Source organism: Haliotis rubra, unplaced genomic scaffold (genome assembly GCF_003918875.1).
Source record: "Haliotis rubra isolate DU_JTF1 unplaced genomic scaffold, ASM391887v1 Scf782, whole genome shotgun sequence".
Classification (NCBI taxonomy): Eukaryota; Metazoa; Mollusca; class Gastropoda; order Lepetellida; family Haliotidae; genus Haliotis; species Haliotis rubra.
In genome coordinates, this window is record NW_025767504.1 from 176,487 (window position 1) to 197,708 (window position 21,222).

General features: G+C 43.2%; 1 protein-coding gene and 1 long non-coding RNA gene across 2 annotated transcripts; one reads left to right on the forward strand and one right to left on the reverse strand.

The window, feature by feature from the left end:
• The first annotated feature begins 23 nt into the window (after window positions 1–23).
• On the forward strand, window positions 24–988 carry LOC124260972. Its single transcript, XR_006894230.1, has 2 exons — window positions 24–193; window positions 247–988. It is a non-coding gene; the product is annotated as an uncharacterized LOC124260972 (long non-coding RNA).
• Window positions 813–19,266, reverse strand: LOC124260971 (dehydrogenase/reductase SDR family member 11-like). The gene is made up of 7 exons (XM_046695290.1): window positions 19,068–19,266; window positions 18,361–18,570; window positions 10,060–10,154; window positions 3,385–3,514; window positions 2,873–2,962; window positions 2,174–2,239; window positions 813–1,100 (listed from the first exon to the last, which is right to left on the reverse strand). Exons 1-7 carry the CDS (start codon window positions 19,197–19,199, stop codon window positions 1,059–1,061), a joined length of 765 nt encoding a protein of 254 aa, XP_046551246.1. The 5' UTR covers window positions 19,200–19,266; the 3' UTR covers window positions 813–1,058.
• Window positions 19,267–21,222: the final 1,956 nt, after the last annotated feature.

Genomic DNA, 21,222 nt, shown 5'->3' on the forward strand with positions numbered 1-21,222 from the left:
CCCATAAGGGACAACCTGTTTGAAAGTACCTGCTGGATCAAGCAGTCCCCATAAGGGCAAGGTCTGAAAGTACCTGCTGGATCAAGCAGTCGCCATAAGGGCAAGGTCTGAAAGTACCTGCTGGATCAAGCAGTCGCCATAAGGGCAAGGTCTGAAAGTACCTGCTGGATCAAGCAGTCGCCATAAGGGCAAGGTCTGAAAGTACCTGCCGTCAAGCAGTCCCCATAAAGTCCCCATAAAGGCAAGGTCTGAAAGTACCTGCTGGATCAAGCAGTCCCCATAAAGGCAAGGTCTGAAAGTACCTGCTGGATCAAGCAGTCCCCATAAGGGCAAGGTCTGAAAGTACCTGCTGGATCAAGCAGTCCCCATAAGAGGCAAGGTCTGAAAGTACCTGCTGGATCAAGCAGTCGCCATAAGGGCAAGGTCTGAGTACCTTCTGGACCAAGCATAAAGGTCTTGTAACTCTTTCAATTCAAAAGAAGAAACATACGTGACACTCCAGTAAGCCCACACAGATTACCCTCCAGTAAGTCCACACAGATTACCCTCCAGTAAGCCCACACAGATTACCCTCCAGTAAGCCCACACAGATTACCCTCCAGTAAGCCCACACAGATTACCCTCCAGTAAGCCCACACAGATTACACCCCAGTAAGTCCACACGTAGAGTAAACTCCAGTAAGCCCACACATAGAGTACCCGCCAGTGTCGTAAGGAAAACAAATTTGGACGTCCGACATTCCATCCACTGTATCTTATAAATGGGTAGATTCAATAGAGCGTGATAAGGGAAAAACTACTCAACACATATATTACTTCTGTATTTCTGTTTAATATGCAACTGTAAAATAATATGTACAAGTATGTTTTCATCACGTTTCATCACGTATTATTCACTGTTGAACAGCAGAGAATGACATTTCTAGTTAAACACATCTTTACTGCTGTATGTATTCAACATGTTTTGAATAAATGGCAGATGTGGTAATCGTTTGAAAAGACTTTTAATTTTAGCTGGTCATGTGTCAATCAACGAACGGTACAGATGATGGTGTACATCAGTCCAGCTGATCGATTGGACGGAGCCAGATGTCATCGATCTGCCAACAGAAGCAGGGAACATGCAGGAGTGAGTGAAATTGGTTTTACGCCGCTTTTAGTAATATTGCAGCAGTATCACGGCGGGGATACCAGAAATGGGCTTCAAACACTGCACCAATGTGGGGATTCGAACCTGGGTTTTCAGCGTGACGAGCGAATGCTTTAACCACTAGGCTACCCCACCGCCCCGTATGTGCTGGAGCCATTGTCTCACTGTGTATGTAGTATTGAGTGAGTGAGTTTAGTTTTACGCGGCACTCAGCAAAATTACAGCTATATGGCGGCGGTCTGTAAATAATCGAGTCTGGACCAGACATTCCAGTGATCAACAGCATGAACATCGAACTGCGCAATTGGGAACCGATGACCGTGTGTTAACCAAGTTAGCGAACCTGACCACTCGATCCCGTATGTAGTATTGAAAGATCATATCCCGGCTGTCATCATATCTACGCAATGATAACAGAATGTCTGGCATGGCACGCGGAATATAATGGAAGCTATAGAGGATGTTGAAAAACATACATAGCGTTCCTTCAGATATTGCTTTAATAACGTTGCCATCTTCAAGCTTTATACGACTGGGTATCCCTGAATCGAAACATGATATTTGGGCAAACAATTACACCCCGACCCCACCCAACGCTCCATATTCAACATGGCGTATTTACTAAAGAAGTCACATAGTCAATGAAGAACTGGTTTTCATGGATGCACTACCCGTGTAGAATTGATCTTAGTAACCCCTGCTTGTCTTAAGAGGCCACTAACGGGATCGGATGGTCAGGCTCGCTGACTTGGTTGACATGTCATCGTTTCCCAATTGCGTAGATCGATGCTCATGCTGTTAATCACTGGATTGTCTGGTTCAGACTCGATTATTTTCAGACCGCTGGAATATTGCTGAGAGCGGCGTAAAGCTAAACTCACTCACTCATGGATGCACACGTATAAGACGAGCATACCCAATTAGAATGTTTGAGATTAAGCATTTTGTCCAAGCAGAATGCTTACATCAGGATAATGTTCATTAGTGACTTACACTACAGTAGTTATATCCTCCATAACCCACCTGTGCTCGTGGAGGAGAACTGAGAGCGTAGATGACAGCGTCAACAATGTCGGACGGCTGCAGACACTGCAACATCGGCAACATAGTCGGATATGACTCAATGGATCTTTTAAAAGGGATGGGGTTTACGATGGCCCTGCACAAATGCCATGTTAAGTGACTTTGATGCTTTTTACTTAAATCGTCATACAAAATTCAACTATACTTACTTTCAAAAGTTTAGACTCACTTGTGTAAATGTAGACACTTAATTCAGGCAAAAACTATATTTTGCAATATATTCCATACTGTTTAGAGGTAGTGTTTACTCATGAACTGATGCATTGCAAAACAAATTCGTAATGTTGACAAGATTATTGTCAAGAGTTCAATAAATGATAAATATCAGTGAAAATTGGCGAATTCTTAAAAAGACTGTACACCGAAACGCAGCTGTTCACATGCACGATATTTGCACATGCATTTCAGCAATATGATGCATGATCCTCGTGAAATTTATCTGCATAAGGTTTGCAGTTCGTTCCCCCGAGTTTGTGGAGAAATGAATCTTCGATTTAACCATAAATATATCAATAACATATAGTGAGTGTTTTATGTGAGTCTAACTCGAAGTATATTACAGAAATTTGCTGTATGAGACCTAATTGCTATACTAGTATCGAGTGCACGGTGAAGGGCTGCTTCAGTTTGTGGACTTACAGTGGAGGAGCTGTAGATAGCCTGAGCTTTGGCATCGTCCTTTAACATTCTGTTGAGGAACTCCGTCTCCACATCGCCCGGGCTTATTGACTGAAAGGAGAGATATTCATGGTGGGGAAATACGAATTTTGGCACACGGCCATTTGGGACAATTGCACTGTCAATGATACTTTTGTGGGTTACTCGTGAATCTGTGATGAGGGATCTTCTGTACATATGTGTTAATCGATATCTGTATGTCGTCAGTATCATGCATTCAGAAGAAAGTCTTTCTGTATCATTGAGACGATGATACTATATATGTTTGAAAAAATCTCATTTGGACTTCACCTGAAGAAGGTGAAGAAGTGGCCCAGAAACTTTGTGTTGTACAGTAAATAAGAAGTTGTCATCCATATACTTGTGTTATATCATTTATACTTTGTACTTAACATGTGTATGAATGCAGACTTGGTCTCGTGGCTATATGGCTGGAATAATGCCGATGTGACGTCAAACTCAACTCAACTCACCGTAACCTTGGCAGCAACCTTATCTTCCCTGAACTCAAACCTCATCCCGTGCAGTATGGCAGTGACAGCGTGTTTGGTGGCAGCGTAGAAGTGGTTGGCTTTGTGGACCTGGATTCTATGTCCAGACATGCTGCAACAGTGGAGCCAGGAAACACCTTTATAGTCGTCTACGTTGACCTTAGATGACAAACATTTCAGTGAGCGATACAACTTCATCCCCGAACATGTCTTCCTGAGTGACAATGCTGGGTTCCGCAAATTGCAATACGTAGAAGCCGATTCTTGTTAAACAAGAAAATTACTTAAAAAGGCAACGTTGGAGGCACCTGAGTGAATTAAAAAAATTAGTGAGAAGGAAGTTAGATGATTTGAAGGTGAAGCTGATTTCAAGAGCACCACGATGACTATACCTCCGTCTATTAATAGTAATGCCGGAAATGCTTGGAAAATGCTTTTTGGCTTCAATATCAATATGATGAAATTGGCACAAATAAAAGCACATATATGATACATGTACGACTCTACCTAGTTGGACATTTAAGCTCAGATGTAAAATGCACTTGAGGGGTGACTTCACATTCGTAAATATTCTAAGTACAAACTGTAGTTTTGAAATACAGACTATAATTATTCATATAGCCTCAACTAATTAAATCACATAAATGATTGTAAAAGGTTTTGTGTTTTTGAACATCTATATGTGAAAATGATGGAACTCTTGCAGTAATTATATTCAAAATAATTACGTAAAAAGTCTTAATTCAAATCGCATAGATAATCTTGTTCACCCATAGTATGAGCATTGATTGAACTGGCAACATGCGAATTGATATTTCTGCAGAACAATTAATTTCAAATTTATACCAGTATTTCATACTGGAGAAACAAAGGGGGGAAACCTCTCGTCAGCTATGACAGGGTTTACTATAGAATATGTAAAGCCCTTAATTTGACATATAGTCAGGTTTACAAAGCTGTAAACAAATCAGTTACCTCAGGGGTCGTGTCAAAATCAAAACCAGGTAGGAAACACAAACTGGATAGGTTTAATAAGGGTGTCATACGCCGTGCAGTTTATAAACTGTATCAGACCGACGTGTTCTAAAATACAAGATGAGGTCAAAGATACAATAAATGTCTCGAAAACAACACTTATTGTAGCTCTGGTAGAAATGGGGTTCAGGTACACCAAAAGGGGAGATGACAGAGCTGTGTTTAGAGAAAAGTACTGGTTAAGGCACCAGTGTTACCATCAGGCAAAGGTAGACGCCTGGTCATCTTGCATGCTGGTACCCGTAGCAAGGGACTGATTGGGGGTTGTGTCTTTGTTTTTTGAGGCCAAGACATCTGATGGTGATTACCATAGCGAAATGAATGGGCAGGTATTTTTGGATTGGTTCGAACATCAGCTTTTACCGCAGCTGGATAACGCTGGATAGCTGGATTTTGGATAACGCCAGTTACCATTACCTGCGTGTCCCTGGTAGCATCACAACCACCATGAGCAATCTCAAGGCTCACTTGCAGGATTTTCTCACTTCCTGTAACGTGCCTTACAGGCAATCAGAAACAAAGCCCCAGCTCATGGAAAAAATCCGGCAGCACAAAAAGCCAATCACAAAAAGCGAACTAGCTGCAAAACAAGGCCACATAGTTCTGCGTACACCAGTACGGCACTGCGAGCTCAATCCCATCGAGCTGATCTGGGGTAACTGTAAGAATTTTATTGCTGGCAATAATACCACATTCAAGCTTTCAGACGTTAAAGAGCTTGTGTATGCTTCTTTTGCGAGAATTACCCCAGAAGTGTGTCAAAAGACGAGGACGAGTTCTCAAAATCGAGGACGAATACCGTCTGCGGGACGGCGTTAGCATCAGCAGTGATACTGACACTTGATATTTTGAGACGGTCCCTGACATGCACTGCATGTGCGTTACATAACGCTGTCATCCTGTCTGCCTGCCAAGTGTGTCACAGTGTAGTTTGTTTCTTAGAAGTGTTTCTACCATGGAATTTTTAAAAAAGGTTTTCGATAATTTACGAGTAATCATTATGATTAGGGAATGGTACATCGTGATTACTCATATGCCATATTAGGTCGAGGTGGTTTGATTGATTATATATGAGTTTTGAATCTGAACTATCAACCATTATGAAATAATTGCCAAAAAGCATTTTCCAAGCATTTCTGGCCTTACTTTTTTTAGAGACTTGCATCTATTAGAGATCAATACTCGCCTCGCAAATACGGTACTCTCATCTCCAGTGTATGGCAGTTCATATCATAGGCCTTTGTCATGTCTAACCATGTCTGGAAATGAAGTACTAGTGACGGACGGAGGAAACATGGTCCAATATAGTGACACTGCCGGGCCAGCGTTTATAAGCGCACGTGGGTTCGCACAGTGATTACTGAGACGGTATAACGTGTACGTTCAGCACTCGCGGTACTGTTACTGAACACGCCTCTCGAACCGATTCTAGGAAACCAGTCGGCCCTTCGCTAAATTCCAGGAAAAGCTAATGGGTGCGACTAAATGGAATGGATTTTCCGATCCTACAATTCGAAATTATGCACTGACCTAGTACAGGTGTGCTCTATTACGTGTAAAATTGTTTTGAATTGAAAGTGTATCAGTCTATGAACGTTTTTGATCAGTAGATACACAGAATGTGTTAAAATTATAGACTTATAGAAAAGTCGATTTCCGCATTAACGACGAAGTAACGCGGGACAATTATTTCGGATTACCCACATGGTCACGTGGCTCCTAATTGCTACAGCTATGTTCACTGGTCATTTGGAATTGCCAAAATACAAAGAGACTAAGTATCATTGGCTGAACGTTCATTTTGAATAATCCAAGTGTATATTATAGAGAGACATTTCACCTGAGAGACAAATTCAGCCTGATTAAGAGGTTGGTGGCGTTTGCGGCTCCAACCAATAATGAGTTGTCTTAGTGACTTCAGGATATATTTAACGAGTATCACAGCAGAATACCATTGTTGTTTGTTGGCAGCATCAAAGCAATGGGCTTGATCCACTACAGGGCGGAAAATACCGGTGCCAGGTTAGTTCTTGATCCATTCGTGACCAACTCGTGTTATTCCGGGACAAGCCGTCATCTTGGAGGTTACGGAAAGGGGCGAGTGGTGACGAATGAACAAGCATTGATAGGGGAATGAGTCATCTTGGAGGTTACGGAAAGGGGCGAGTGGTGACGAATGAACAAGCATCGATAGGGGAATGAGTCATCTTGGAGGTTACGGAAAGGGGCGAGTGGTGACGAATGAACAAGCATCGATAGGGGAATGAGTCATCTTGGAGGTTACGGAAAGGGGCGAGTGGTGACGAATGAACAAGCATCGATAGGGGAATGAGTCATCTTGGAGGTTACGGAAAGGGGCGCGTGGTGACGAATGCTCATGATCATGATCTGTTTAGAATTCCTGGATTCCTCCAGAGAAGGGGTACACACAGCAAATCGCTTGTGTAGCTGAAGGATGTCCCACTTACCACTCCGTAGGTATATAGCATACTTCTCCCGACCATGCTGACACTTACCCTGGGCTACGACATGGTAGTAAACTCTGTCAAAAAAGAAACGCAACCCCTGTATTTTAGAGATTTTGATCTGAAGTTTTAAGACGACACAGCATTTTTATTATTTAAGACAGAAGTCTGAAATTTGGCAGAATAATAACCAAGATGGGCATGTTTAAAATTGTCATTTCAAAAGTCATCTCACAGACACCAGTTTGTCACCAGGGGGGCGTCTTTCTCAGTATCTCGTATGAGCACCACGAGCTGCAATCACTGCACGGCATCTCCTTGGACAAGAACGGATAAGACGCCGGATTCTTTCCTGGGGAATGGCTCTCCACTCCTCCTGCAGTGCAACGCCGAGCTGTTGCAGCGTCTGTGGCGGCGGCTGACGTTGACGTACGCGTCGACCCAGAGTATCCCACAGGTGTTCAATAGGGTTGAGGTCTGGTGATTTAGAGGGCTATGGCAAGACATTGACGTTGGAATTCTGCAGAAAGTTCATTGTTGCACGTGCAATATGAGGCCGGGCGTTGTCTGGTTGAAAAATCTGTGTCTGTTGGTCAATAATCGGGAGAAGGTGAGGCTGTAATACGTGGTTGATGTAACGTTGGGCTGTCAGGTTCCCTTCAACGATCACCAAGTCTGATTTCTGGTTGTATGAGATGGATCCCCAAACCATAACGCTTTCTCCGCCAAATCTGTCCCCTGTCGGACGCAGATGGGCGCAAAACGTTCATGACGTCTCCTATACACACGTTTTCTTCCGTCGTGATGTTGCAAAAGAAAACGGGATTCATCAGAAAACCAGATGCGCCTCCAGTTTTGTAAAGTCCATATCCTTACGTTGTTGCACCACCTGAGTCGTCGGCGGAGATGTAGGGGCGTAGTACAGGTCCAACAACTGGTCTACAGGCACGTAAACCCGCTTCTTTCAGACGGTTCCTAATCGTTTGAGCTGACACTCTCCTCAAACCTGGTATTTGTGTGGCAGTCACGGTTGGTAGGGCATGCCGATTACGCAGGTGATGGACCCGGATGTACCGATCTTGAAGGGGGGTCGTGATTCTTGGCCTTCCACTTCTCGGGCGATCGTTGGTCAAATTGAAGTTGTTGTAGCGGCTCCAAAGTCGGGATATCGTTGTTTTGTGAACATTTAGGTGCCGTGCAACAGTTCCAAAACTTTCTCCGGCTTGAACACGACCAATGGCGATATTTCGGTCGGCAGCACTCAATCGTGGCATTTTTCACACAGCTTTTCATGCGACAAATGAATGAATATAATACGAAAGCACATGGGCTTTTATACAACCCTACATTAACTGCCATTTTCATGATTTGCATGTGTTTTTTTTGTGCGAAGTCACCATGAGGGTCATTTCATGCGTTGTGACGGAATAAGCAATAAAATACACTTATGCGTACAAATGCAGTTGTTTGGATGGTAATCTTCATTAATTACGTGTATAATTTCAATACATTCGAATAACATTTAGTTTGGAAGCAATAACTTCATTCAAACGAATTTTTCATATCTGAGGACAGGGGTTGCGTTTCTTTTTTGACAGAGTTTATATGGTTAAATTGCATAGCTATCAGCTAACAGTGATGATCCCCTGCACCTGGAGGAATACCAGAGGAGATACACAGTGCCAGTGTCAGCTTATCATCGGTTATTTACATTTATAGTCTGTTTGCAGTGAAAACGTACCGATGAATTTCACTTTAAACAAAAAAGTAAATCGAATAAAGTGAAATCAAGATTGCGATTCCTCATAATTTTACCTTGCCTGTTGAAAATTTAATTCAGAATTTTATTCAACTTAAGATAAAAGTTGTTTAACAAACGATCATAGTTTCAAATCGTTATTATTGGTTTGTATTACATGGGGGTCTGCACATTAAATGAAACACCGAGAACAAGTAGGGCTGGTCTAAGTTAACGCTCATCACGTCCGGCCCGTGCATTTGTTTCACTGTTCCAACTACTGCGCTTATCCCCTTGTAACACAACCCAATAATAGTGATTCGAATCTATGATCGTTTGTTAAACAACCTTTATCCTAAGTTGAATAAAATTCTGAGATTTATATGTGTAATTGGCAAGGTAAAGTTATGAGGATTCGCAATCTTAATTTCAGGTTATTTGATTTACTTTTTTGTTTAAAGTGAAAATCATCGGTACGTTTTCACTGCAAACAGACTGTAATTGTGCGTTCCTGCCAGTCATCCTATTCTTATCCAATCGTTAATGTACAAACAGCTCAAGTCAGTGAGGCCCATCTGTTATGAGTGTAATGGCTATCAATAGCTTCTCAATCCGCAGCCAGCAAATGATCTATACCATATATATGTCTAGTGTTAAGGTTGTGTAAGTGTATCAAAGGTCCAAGTCGGGAACGATGTGGTCGGGCGTTGTCATCCATAAATACAGGGCGAGTAGCTAATGTTTGGTTATCTACATGTGGCACAACAACAGGATCCAGAATGTCCCAGATGTCGTGAAACCTTGCCATTGAGATTTCCACGAACAGTGACCAAGTCCAGTTTACAATCATGGGAGAGACAACCCCAGACCATGACAGATCCACCACCGTAAGGAACTGATGCTCTCGTGTTCTTAGGCTCATAGGCACTGTTCTTGTCTCATCCCATGTGCCTTTATGCGGTTTCTTACAGTCCACAGACGTCTGTTGGGGAGCCATAGGTGCTTCAGGACGCCATTTGTAGTGCTAGGCTGACGTCTCACATGGCTTGCTAAATCCCGATCCTCGGCTTGAGACGTCTTTCGGGGTTGAACTGGCCTTGGTCAGTCCTTAACCTTGTTGGTGTGACGGTGTTTTTTAACAAGTCGACTTATGACGGTGTGGTGAATGTCAAGCTGTCGCCCAATAACCCTGCATGACAACCCGGTGTCGTGCATTCCAATAATTTGCCATCTTTATGCTTCTGGTAGTCTCCTTCGTGCCATTGTAACAGAGACTGGTAAAATCATTAAAAAGTTTGGGCGTTGTATACATTAGCCGCGTTGAGTTGAATGTGCGTTTTTGAGACAATCGTGGGTAGTGTGCTTCAACTGCATATTGGGATGTATTTTTACGATTGATTTAGCAATGATTCGTCTCACCTGTTGATCAGGATGAAGTGGCCGTCGTTGACACCTCGTTCCCGCTGAGATTTATAGGCTTCACGGGAGCAGATACAGAGCGCCAACACATTCACCTGAGGTCCAAGAGCAGATGCAAAGGGTCAACAAATTCACCTGAGATACAAGAGCAGATACATATAGCCAACACATTCACCTGAGGTACAAGAGCAGATACAGAGCGCCAACACATTCACCTGAGGTACAAGAGCAGATACAGAGCACCAACACATTCACCTGTGATACAAGAGCAGATGCAAAGGGTCAACACATTCACCTGAGGTATAAGAGCACATACAAATAGCCAACACATTCACCTGAGATACAAGAGCAGATACAGAGCGCCAAGACATTCACCTGAGGTACAAGAGCAGATGCAAAGGGTCAACACATTCACCAGAGGTACAAGAGCAGATACAGAGCGCCAACACATTCACCTGAGATACAAGAGCAGATACAGAGGGTCACACATTCACCTGAGGTACCAGAGCAGATACAGAGCGCCAACACATTCACCTGAGATACAAGAACAGATACAGAGGGCCCACACATTCACCTGAGGTACAAGAGCAGATACAGAGCGCCAACACATTCGCCTGAGATACAAGAGCAGATACAGAGGGTCACACATTCACCTGAGGTACAAGAGCAGATACAGAGCGCCAACACATTCACCTGAGATACAAGAGCAGATACAGAGCGCCCACACATTCACCTGAGATACAAGAGCAGATACAGAGGGTCACACATTCACCTGAGATACAAGAGCAGATACAGAGCGCCAACACATTCACCTGAGATACAAGAGCAGATACAGAGGGCCCACACATTCACCTGAGGTACAAGAGCAGATACAGAGCGCCAACACATTCACCTGAGATACAAGAGCAGATACAGAGGGTCACACATTCACCTTAGGTACAAGAGCAGATACAGAGGGTCACACATTCACCTTAGGTACAAGAGCAGATACAGAGGGCCCACACATTCACCTGAGATACAAGAGCAGATACAGAGGGTCACACATTCACCTGAGGTACAAGAGCAGATACAGAGGGCCCACACATTCACCTGAGATACAAGAGCAGATACAGAGGGTCACACATTCACCTTAGGTACAAGAGCAGATACAGAGGGCCCACACATTCACCTTAGGTACAAGAGCAGATACAGAGGGTCACACATTCACCTTAGGTACAAGAGCAGATAGAGAGGGCCCACACATTCACCTGAGGTACAAGAGTAGATACAGAGGGTCACACATTCACCTTAGGTACAAGAGCAGATAGAGAGGGCCCACACATTCACCTTAGGTACAAGAGCAGATACAGAGCGCCAACACATTCACCTTAGGTACAAGAGTAGATACAGAGGGTCACACATTCACCTTAGGTACAAGAGTAGATACAGAGGGCCCACACATTCACCTTAGGTACAAGAGCAGATACAGAGGGTCACACATTCACCTGAGATACAAGAGCAGATACAGAGGGTCACACATTCACCTTAGGTACAAGAGCAGATACAGAGGGCCCACACATTCACCTTAGGTACAAGAGTAGATACAGAGGGTCACACATTCACCTTAGGTACAAGAGCAGATACAGAGGGTCAACACATTCACCTGAGGTACAAGAGTAGATACAGAGGGTCAACACATTCACCTGAAGTACAAGAGCAGATACAGAGGGTCACACATTCACCTTAGGTACAAGAGCAGATACAGAGGGTCACACATTCACCTGAAGTACAAGAGCAGATACAGAGGGTCACACATTCACCTTAGGTACAAGAGCAGATACAGAGGGTCACACATTCACCTGAGATACAAGAGCAGATACAGAGGGCCCACACATTCACCTTAGGTACAAGAGCAGATACAGAGGGTCAACACATTCACCTGAGGTACAAGAGCAGATACAGAGGGTCACACATTCACCTGAGGTACAAGGTGACCCATTCGTGGACATCACTTGGTGTTTCTGCTGATGTGGCCTGTATTTTAACAATGTTTCAATTTTTTCACAACCTGTCAGCTTGATATCGGTGACATGTCCAAAGTGATGAGTGTGTATGGTACTGGGATTAGAACCTATGATCATAGTTTTCTGGTGTGACTAAGAGACACAACTCTGCACAGCAAATTGCCCCGCCTTGAATGACAGGGCCACCGTGTGCCGTCATTACAATGAATAGTAGCGCTAATGATTTGTCTTGCTGCTAAAACACACTTGATTGGCCAAATACATTTACAATATATACAATAATTTCCAAAGCAACAATCAAAGATTTGCATTAAGTTCCAGAAAAGCAGCCCCCATTATCATTACGCGTACTACTTCATTGTAAAAACCATTTGAGGTAACAAAAGACCACTGAAGTGTGAAATAGAGTATAACCTTTCCTGCGCATGAGTAGACTAATTGACTTTCTACGCATGCGCACCGGTAATCAAAAAGGGCGACAACGCGACACGCGACAATGCGACATATCGAATATGTCGCATTGTCGCCTGTCGCATTTTAGTCAATTTTTAGGCTTCATTTTACACATCTTAGATAGGGCGCACGCGACAACGCGACATATTTTGACCTTGAAAATTGTCGCTATGTCGCGTGTCACCCTTTGAAGGAATAGAGAAATATTATTCAAAACGCGACACGCGACAATGCGACAAATGGGCGAAATGTCGCGTTGTCGCGTTTTGGTTTATTTTGCCTCATTTTACTTGTTTTGAGATGGCGACAATGCGACAATGCGACAACGCGACAATGTCCCTTCTCGGATTCCATAGATATCACACACATGCTGGTACACACATGTCAAACTGATTTTAATACACGTCAGGCTTTGTGTTGTCTCTCGGGAAAACATACGGATAAAACATACAAAGGACACATACTGTTAGAAAACATTGAATAGTCAATACATAAGGTGTCACAACTATTGACATTTTATATTAATGGGATAAATAGTTTAGCAACGTAACGGAGACATTTGCATCAGCCGTTGAACGTCAGACGACCACAGATTTTGTTTGATGGTTGGCCAAAGCTCTACAACCAATCACATAAAGGCAAGGATTTTATAGATGTCAACTTCTTTATTGTGATGGACACGACGTTAGGAAGTATATTCCTACTTTTCATCAGGTGTATGTTGTTCACATGATGGAGGAGTAACATTCACCTGATGAAGGAGTAACATTCACCTGATGGAGGAGTAACATTCACCTGATGAAGGAGTAACATTCACCTGATGGAGGAGTAACATTCACCTGATGGAGGAGTAACATTCACCTGATGAAGGAGTAACATTCACCTGATGGAGGAGTAACATTCACCTGATGAAGGAGTAACATTCACCTGATGGAGGAGTAACATTCACCTGATGGAGGAGTAACATTCACCTGATGGAGGAGTAACATTGACCTGATGAAGGAGTAACATTCACCTGATGAAGGAGTAACATTCACCTGATGAAGGAGTAACATTCACCTGATGGAGGAGTAACATTCACCTGATGGAGGAGTAACATTCACCTGATGGAGGAGTAACATTCACCTGATGGAGGAGTAACATTCACCTGATGAAGGAGTAACATTCACCTGATGAAGGAGTAACATTCACCTGATGGAGGAGTAACATTCACCTGATGGAGGAGTAACATTCACCTGATGGAGGAGTAACATTCACCTGATGGAGGAGTAACATTCACTTGATGAAGGAGTAACATTGACCTGATGAAGGAGTAACATTCACCTGATGAAGGAGTAACATTCACCTGATGAAGGAGTAACATTGACCTGATGGAGGAGTAACATTCACCTGATGGAGGAGTAACATTCACCTGATGGAGGAGTAACATTCACCTGATGAAGGAGTAACATTCACCTGATGAAGGAGTAACATTCACCTGATGAAGGAGTAACATTCACCTGATGAAGGAGTAACATTCACCTGATGGAGGAGTAACATTCACCTGATGGAGGAGTAACATTCACCTGATGGAGGAGTAACATTCACCTGATGAAGGAGTAACATTCACCTGATGAAGGAGTTACATTCACCTGATGAAGGAGTAACATTCACCTGATGGAGGAGTAACATTCACCTGATGGAGGAGTAACGTTCACCTGATGAAGGAGTAACATTCACCTGATGAAGGAGTAACATTCACCTGATGAAGGAGTAACATTCACCTGATGAAGGAGTAACATTCACCTGATGAAGGAGTAACATTCACCTGATGAAGGAGTTACATTCACCTGATGAAGGAGTAACATTCACCTGATGGAGGAGTAACGTTCACCTGATGAAGGAGTAACATTCACCTGATGAAGGAGTAACATTCACCTGATGAAGGAGTAACATTCACCTGATGGAGGAGTAACATTCACCTGATGAAGGAGTAACATTCACCATAACATTCACCTGATGAAGGAGTAACATTGACCTGATGAAGGAGTAACATTCACCTGATGGAGGAGTAACATTCACCTGATGAAGGAGTAACATTCACCTGATGGAGGAGTAACATTCACCTGATGAAGGAGTAACATTCACCTGATGAAGGAGTAACATTCACCTGATGAAGGAGTAACATTCACCTGATGGAGGAGTAACATTCACCTGATGGAGGAGTAACATTCACCTGATGAAGGAGTAACATTCACCTGATGGAGGAGTAACATTCACCTGATGAAGGAGTAACATTCACCTGATGGAGGAGTAACATTCACCTGATGAAGGAGTAACATTCACCTGATGAAGGAGTAACATTCACCTGATGGAGGAGTAACATTCACCTGATGGAGGAGTAACATTCACCTGATGAAGGAGTAACATTCACCTGATGAAGGAGTAACATTCACCTGATGAAGGAGTAACATTCACCTGATGGAGGAGTAACATTCACCTGATGGAGGAGTAACATTCACCTGATGGAGGAGTAACATTCACCTGATGGAGGAGTAACATTCACCTGATGGAGGAGTAACATTCACCTGATGAAGGAGTAACATTCACCTGATGAAGGAGTTACATTCACCTGATGAAGGAGTTACATTCACCTGATGGAGGAGTAACGTTCACCTGATGGAGGAGTAACGTTCACCTGATGAAGGAGTAACATTCACCTGATGAAGGAGTAACATTCACCTGATGAAGGAGTAACGTTCACCTGATGAAGGAGTAACATTCACCTGATGAAGGAGTAACATTCACCTGATGAAGGAGTTACATTCACCTGATGAAGGAGTAACATTCACCTGATGGAGGAGTAACGTTCACCTGATGAAGGAGTAACATTCACCTGATGAAGGAGTAACATTCACCTGATGAAGGAGTAACATTCACCTGATGGAGGAGTAACATTCACCTGATGAAGGAGTAACATTCACCTGATGAAGGAGTAACATTCACCTGATGGAGGAGTAACATTCACCTGATGAAGGAGTAACATTGACCCTGATGAAGGAGTAACATTCACCTGATGGAGGAGTAACATTCACCTGATGGAGGAGTAACATTCACCTGATGAAGGAGTAACATTCACCTGATGGAGGAGTTACATTCACCTGATGAAGGAGTAACATTCACCTGATGAAGGAGTAACATTCACCTGATGGAGGAGTAACATTCACCTGATGGAGGAGTAACATTCACCTGATGAAGGAGTAACATTCACCTGATGGAGGAGTAACATTCACCTGATGAAGGAGTAACATTCACCTGATGGAGGAGTAACATTCACCTGATGAAGGAGTAACATTCACCTGATGAAGGAGTAACATTCACCCGATGGAGGAGTAACATTCACCTGATGAAGGAGAACATTCACCTGATGAGGGAGTAACATTCACCTGATGGAGGAGTAACATTCACCTGATGAAGGGCAACATTCACCAGCAACATTCACCTGATGAAGGAGTAACATTCACCTGATGGAGGAGTAACATTCACCTGATGAAGGAGTAACATTCACCTGATGAAGGAGTAACATTCACCTGATGAAGGAGTAACATTCACCTGATGAAGGAGTAACATTCACATGATGGAGGAGTAACATGCACCTGATTGAGGAGTAACATTCACCTGATGGAGGAGTAACATTCACCTGATGGAGGAGTAACATTCACTTGATGAAGACGAAACATTGACCTGATGAAGGAGTAACATTCACCTGATGAAGGAGTAACATTCACCTGATGAAGGAGTAACATTCACCTGATGAAGGAGTAACATTCACCTGATGAAGGCGTAACATTCACCTGATGGAGGAGTAACATTCACCTGATGAAGGAGTAACATTCACCTGATGAAGGAGTAACATTGACCTGATGAAGGAGTAACATTCACCTGATGAAGGAGTAACATTCACCTGATGAAGGAGTAACATTCACCTGATGAAGGAGTAACATTCACCTGATGAAGGAGTAACATTCACCTGATGAAGGAGTAACATTCACCTGATGAAGGAGTAACATTCACCTGATGAAGGAGTAACATTGACCTGATGAAGGAGTAACATTCACCTGATGAAGGAGTAACATTCACCTGATGAAGGAGTAACATTCACCTGATGAAGGAGTAACATTGACCTGATGAAGGAGTAACATTGACCTGATGAAGGAGTAACATTCACCTGATGAAGGAGTAACATTCACCTGATGAAGGAGTAACATTCACCTGATGGAGGAGTAACATTCACCTGATGAAGGAGTAACATTGACCTGATGAAGGAGTAACATTGACCTGATGGAGTAGTGACATTCACCTGATGAAGGAGTAACATTCACCTGATGAAGGAGTAACATTCACCTGATGGAGGAGTAACATTCACCTGATGAAGGAGTAACATTCACCTGATGGAGGAGTAACATTCACCTGATGAAGGAGTAACATTCACCTGATGAAGGAGTAACATTCACCTGATGAAGGAGTAACATTCACCTGATGAAGGAGTAACATTCACCATAACATTCACCTGATGAAGGAGTAACATTCACCTGATGAAGGAGTAACATTCACCTGATGAAGGAGTAACATTCACCTGATGAAGGAGTAACATTCACCTGATGGAAGGAGTAACATTCACCTGATGAAGGAGTAACATTCACCTGATGAAGGAGTAACATTCACCTGATGAAGGAGTAACATTCACCTGATGGAGGAGTAACATTCACCTGATGAAGGAGTAACATTCACCTGATGGAGGAGTAACATTCACCTGATGAAGGAGTAACATTCACCTGATGAGGAGTAACATTCACCTGATGAAAGTAACATTCACCTGATGAAGGAGTAACATTCACCTGATGGAGGAGTAACATTCACCTGATGAAGGAGTAACATTCACCTGATGAGGAGGACCTGATAGCATTCACCTGATGAAGGAGTAACATTCACCTGATGAAGGAGTAACATTCACCTGATGAAGGAGTAACATTCACCTGATGAAGGAGTAACATTCACCTGATGGAGGAGTAACATTCACCTGATGAAGGGCAACAGACCTGATGAAGGAGTAACATTCACCTGATGAAGGAGTAACATTCACCTGATGGAGGAGTAACATTCACCTGATGAAGGAGTAACGTTCACCTGATGAAGGAGTAACATTCACCTGATGAAGGAGTAACATTCACCTGATGGAGGAGTAACATTCACCTGATGGAGGAGTAACATTCACCTGATGAAGGAGTAACATTCACCTGATGGAGGAGTAACATTCACCTGATGAAGGAGTAGGAATATACTTCGAAATGTCGTGTCCATCACAATAAAGAAGTTGACATCCATAAAAGTCTTGCCTTTGTGTGTGTCACTTCTAAATGCCTTTCAAAGACTCCAATCACATAATGTACCAGGACGTTTCTGACTGTGAAAGGTTTAGAGCTCGTGCCGCAATGCACTACCTTCTTTCAAACGTCCAACATGCCAATTGCACGTGGCGGCTCATGACGTGGCAGGATGTCAAAAACCGTTTGAATTCAAAATAACATTAGAACAAATATGCGTCTGGTTTTATCACAGACATTTACACTAACCCGTTTCACTGTACATTTAGAATATTACCCCGTCAGTATTCCCATGCACATCATCGAAAACGCTTGCCCGAACCAGGCGTGTTTGAGGGAAATTCTAAACACGTTGTGGATGAAATGATCATTTTCTAAATCCATATACAAGCATACAACTTGGTTCCCAAATAACATCAAATTGGAATATTCCTTAATCAATTTAATAAAATATGACACTCTTCACAAGAGTGAATACGTACATCTAACATTTCCCGCCACTGGCTTGTGTTTCCTTCCATCAAAGAGGTATCATGACCCAGTCCGGCATTGTTAATACAGACGTCAACTCCTCCAAGGTCAGGGTCAGATTTGATGTTTTGGAACATTGCCAAGATGTCCTCCTCCTGTGTGACGTCACATTTCATTGGTTTGAGTGATCCTGGTTCGTCTTTCAGCTCGTCTGCGATTTTCTACAAAGCGAATATAAATTTATATATAAAATAACATGTCTTTCTAGTTGATGTTCATATGGGGCGGTGGGGTAGCCTAGTGGTTAAAGCGTTGGTTTGCCACGTCGAAGACCCGGGTTCGATTCCCGACATGGGTACAATGTGCGAAGCCCATTTCTGTCGTCCCCCCGCCGTGATATTGCTGGAAAATTGCTAAAAAAACCGCGTTCACTCACTCACTCACTGACTGATATTTAAGGGGGTACATGATGCCGGTTATATACAGTAACACCGGTAGGCATAAAGTAGTCGCAGTGCTTATGTCGAGCAGCTGTGTCAAGTGTTATGCTTTTCATACATCTCTCATAAATTCAGCCTTTGACATGCCGTCAACACAGTCAGACTATATCACACCGTTAACGTTAACTTTGTAAGAGGCATGGCTATAAATAACAGCAAGAGAGGTAGCTGATAACATAATGTAGAAATGGACGTGAGAGGTCAATCTAGAATATCACCTGAATTCGCTCTACATTGCGGGCACATCCCACAACTTTCATCCCACTCTTGACCAGAGATCGGCTGATTGCTGCTCCGATCCCTGCCGAAGCTCCAGTCACCAGGGCAACACGACCTGTCCATCGTTCCATCTCTGCTGAAACGAGGTGAATGTCCCCCAAATACTTACAACAATACGTACTCCAGCCTTATCAGCCAATAGTGACACAAAGACGTGTTGTGGCAAGTACTCCAGATATCAGGTCGGTAGGCGATCGTGCATTTCAAGTGGATGCGAATATAATAAGGACATTCGCTCCTTTATTATATAAACCAAAAGCTACCGAAGGCATGGAAAGATATACTTTGAATCATGAACGCAAAGACGAAACAGGACTGATAACGTCTTGCACAACAGGGGCGGTGGGGTAGCCTAGTGGTTAAAGCGTTCGCTCGTCACGCCGTAGAATCGGGTTCGATTCCCCATATAGGTACAATGTGTGAAGCCCATTTCTGGTGTCCCCCGACGTGATATTGCTGGAATATTACTAAAAGCGGCGTAAAACCCAACTCACTCACTCACTCTGGCACAACAACAACATGGCAGTGTCGATATCAAACTAGCGCCTACCTATGCACTAGGCCAGTACAAGCTCCACTTCAGACTGCTATACTCCCTGTAACTCGTGGTCTGTGTATCAGACGAAGTGAAGGTGATTCTCATTTCAGCAGTATCATAGCACCCTGGTCAAGATTACGTGGTGATTCTCATTTCAGCAGTATCATAGCACCTCGGCCAAGTTTAGGTGAAGGTGATTCTCATTTCAGCAGTATCATGGCACCCTGGTCAAGTTTACGTGAAGGTGATTCACATTTCAGCAGTATCATAGCACCCTGGTCAAGATTACGTGAAGGTGATTCTCATTTCAGCAGTATCATAGCACCCTGGCCAAGTTTACGTGAAGGTGATTCACATTTCAGCAGTATCATAGCACCCTGGTCAAGATTACGTGGTGATTCTCATTTCAGTAGTATCATGGCACCCTGGTCAAGTTTACGTGAAGGTGATTCTCATTTCAGTAGTATCATAGCACCCTGGTCAAGTTTACGTGAAGATGATTCACATTTCAGTAGTATCATAGCACCCTGGTCAAGTTTAGGTGAAGGTGATTCTCATTTCAGCAGTATCATAGCACCCTGGTCAAGTTTACGTGAAGGTGATTCACATTTCAGCAGTATCATAGCACCCTGGTCAAGTTTACGTGAAGGTGATTCTCATTTCAGTAGTATCATGGCACCCTGGTCAAGTTTACGTGAAGGTGATTCACATTTCAGTAGTATCATAGCACCCTGGTCAAGTTTACGTGAAGGTGATTCACATTTCAGTAGTATCATAGCACCCTGGTCAAGTTTACGTGAAGGTGATTCTCATTTCAGCAGTATCATAGCACCCTGGTCAAGTTTACGTGAAGGTGATTCACATTTCAGCAGTATCATAGCACCCTGGTCAAGTTTACGTGAAGGTGATTCTCATTTCAGTAGTATCATGGCACCCTGGTCAAGTTTACGTGAAGGTGATTCACATTTCAGTAGTATCATAGCACCCTGGTCAAGTTTACGTGAAGGTGATTCACATTTCAGTAGTATCATAGCACCCTGGTCAAGTTTAGGTGAAGGTGATTCTCATTTCAGCAGTATCATAGCACCCTGGTCAAGTTTACGTGAAGGTGATTCACATTTCAGTAGTATCATAGCACCCTGGTCAAGTTTACGTGAAGGTGATTCTCATTTCAGTAGTATCATGGCACCCTGGTCAAGTTTACGTGAAGGTGATTCACATTTCAGTAGTATCATAGCACCCTGGTCAAGTTTACGTGAAGGTGATTCACATTTCAGTAGTATCATAGCACCCTGGTCAAGTTTACGTGAAGGTGATTCTCATTTCAGCAGTATCATGGCACCCTGGTCAAGTTTACGTGAAGATGATTCACATTTCAGTAGTATCATAGCACCCTGGTCAAGTTTACGTGAAGGTGATTCTCATTTCAGCAGTATCATAGCACCCTGGTCAAGTTTACGTGAAGGTGATTCTCATTTCAGTAGTATCATTGCACCCTGGTCAAGTTTACGTGAAGGTGATTCTCATTTCAGTAGTATCATAGCACCCTGGTCAAG

Coding starts and splice junctions, on each gene's coding strand:
- LOC124260971 (XM_046695290.1), bottom strand. CDS start 19,199: ATGGAACGATGGACAGGTCGTGTTGCCCTGGTGACTGGAGCTTCGGCA. Junction 2,240..2,872: donor CTATCTACAGCTCCTCCACT/GTAAGTCCACAA, acceptor CCGATGTTGCAG/TGTCTGCAGCCGTCCGACAT. Junction 1,101..2,173: donor GTTCTCCTCCACGAGCACAG/GTGGGTTATGGA, acceptor TTCTGTTGGCAG/ATCGATGACATCTGGCTCCG.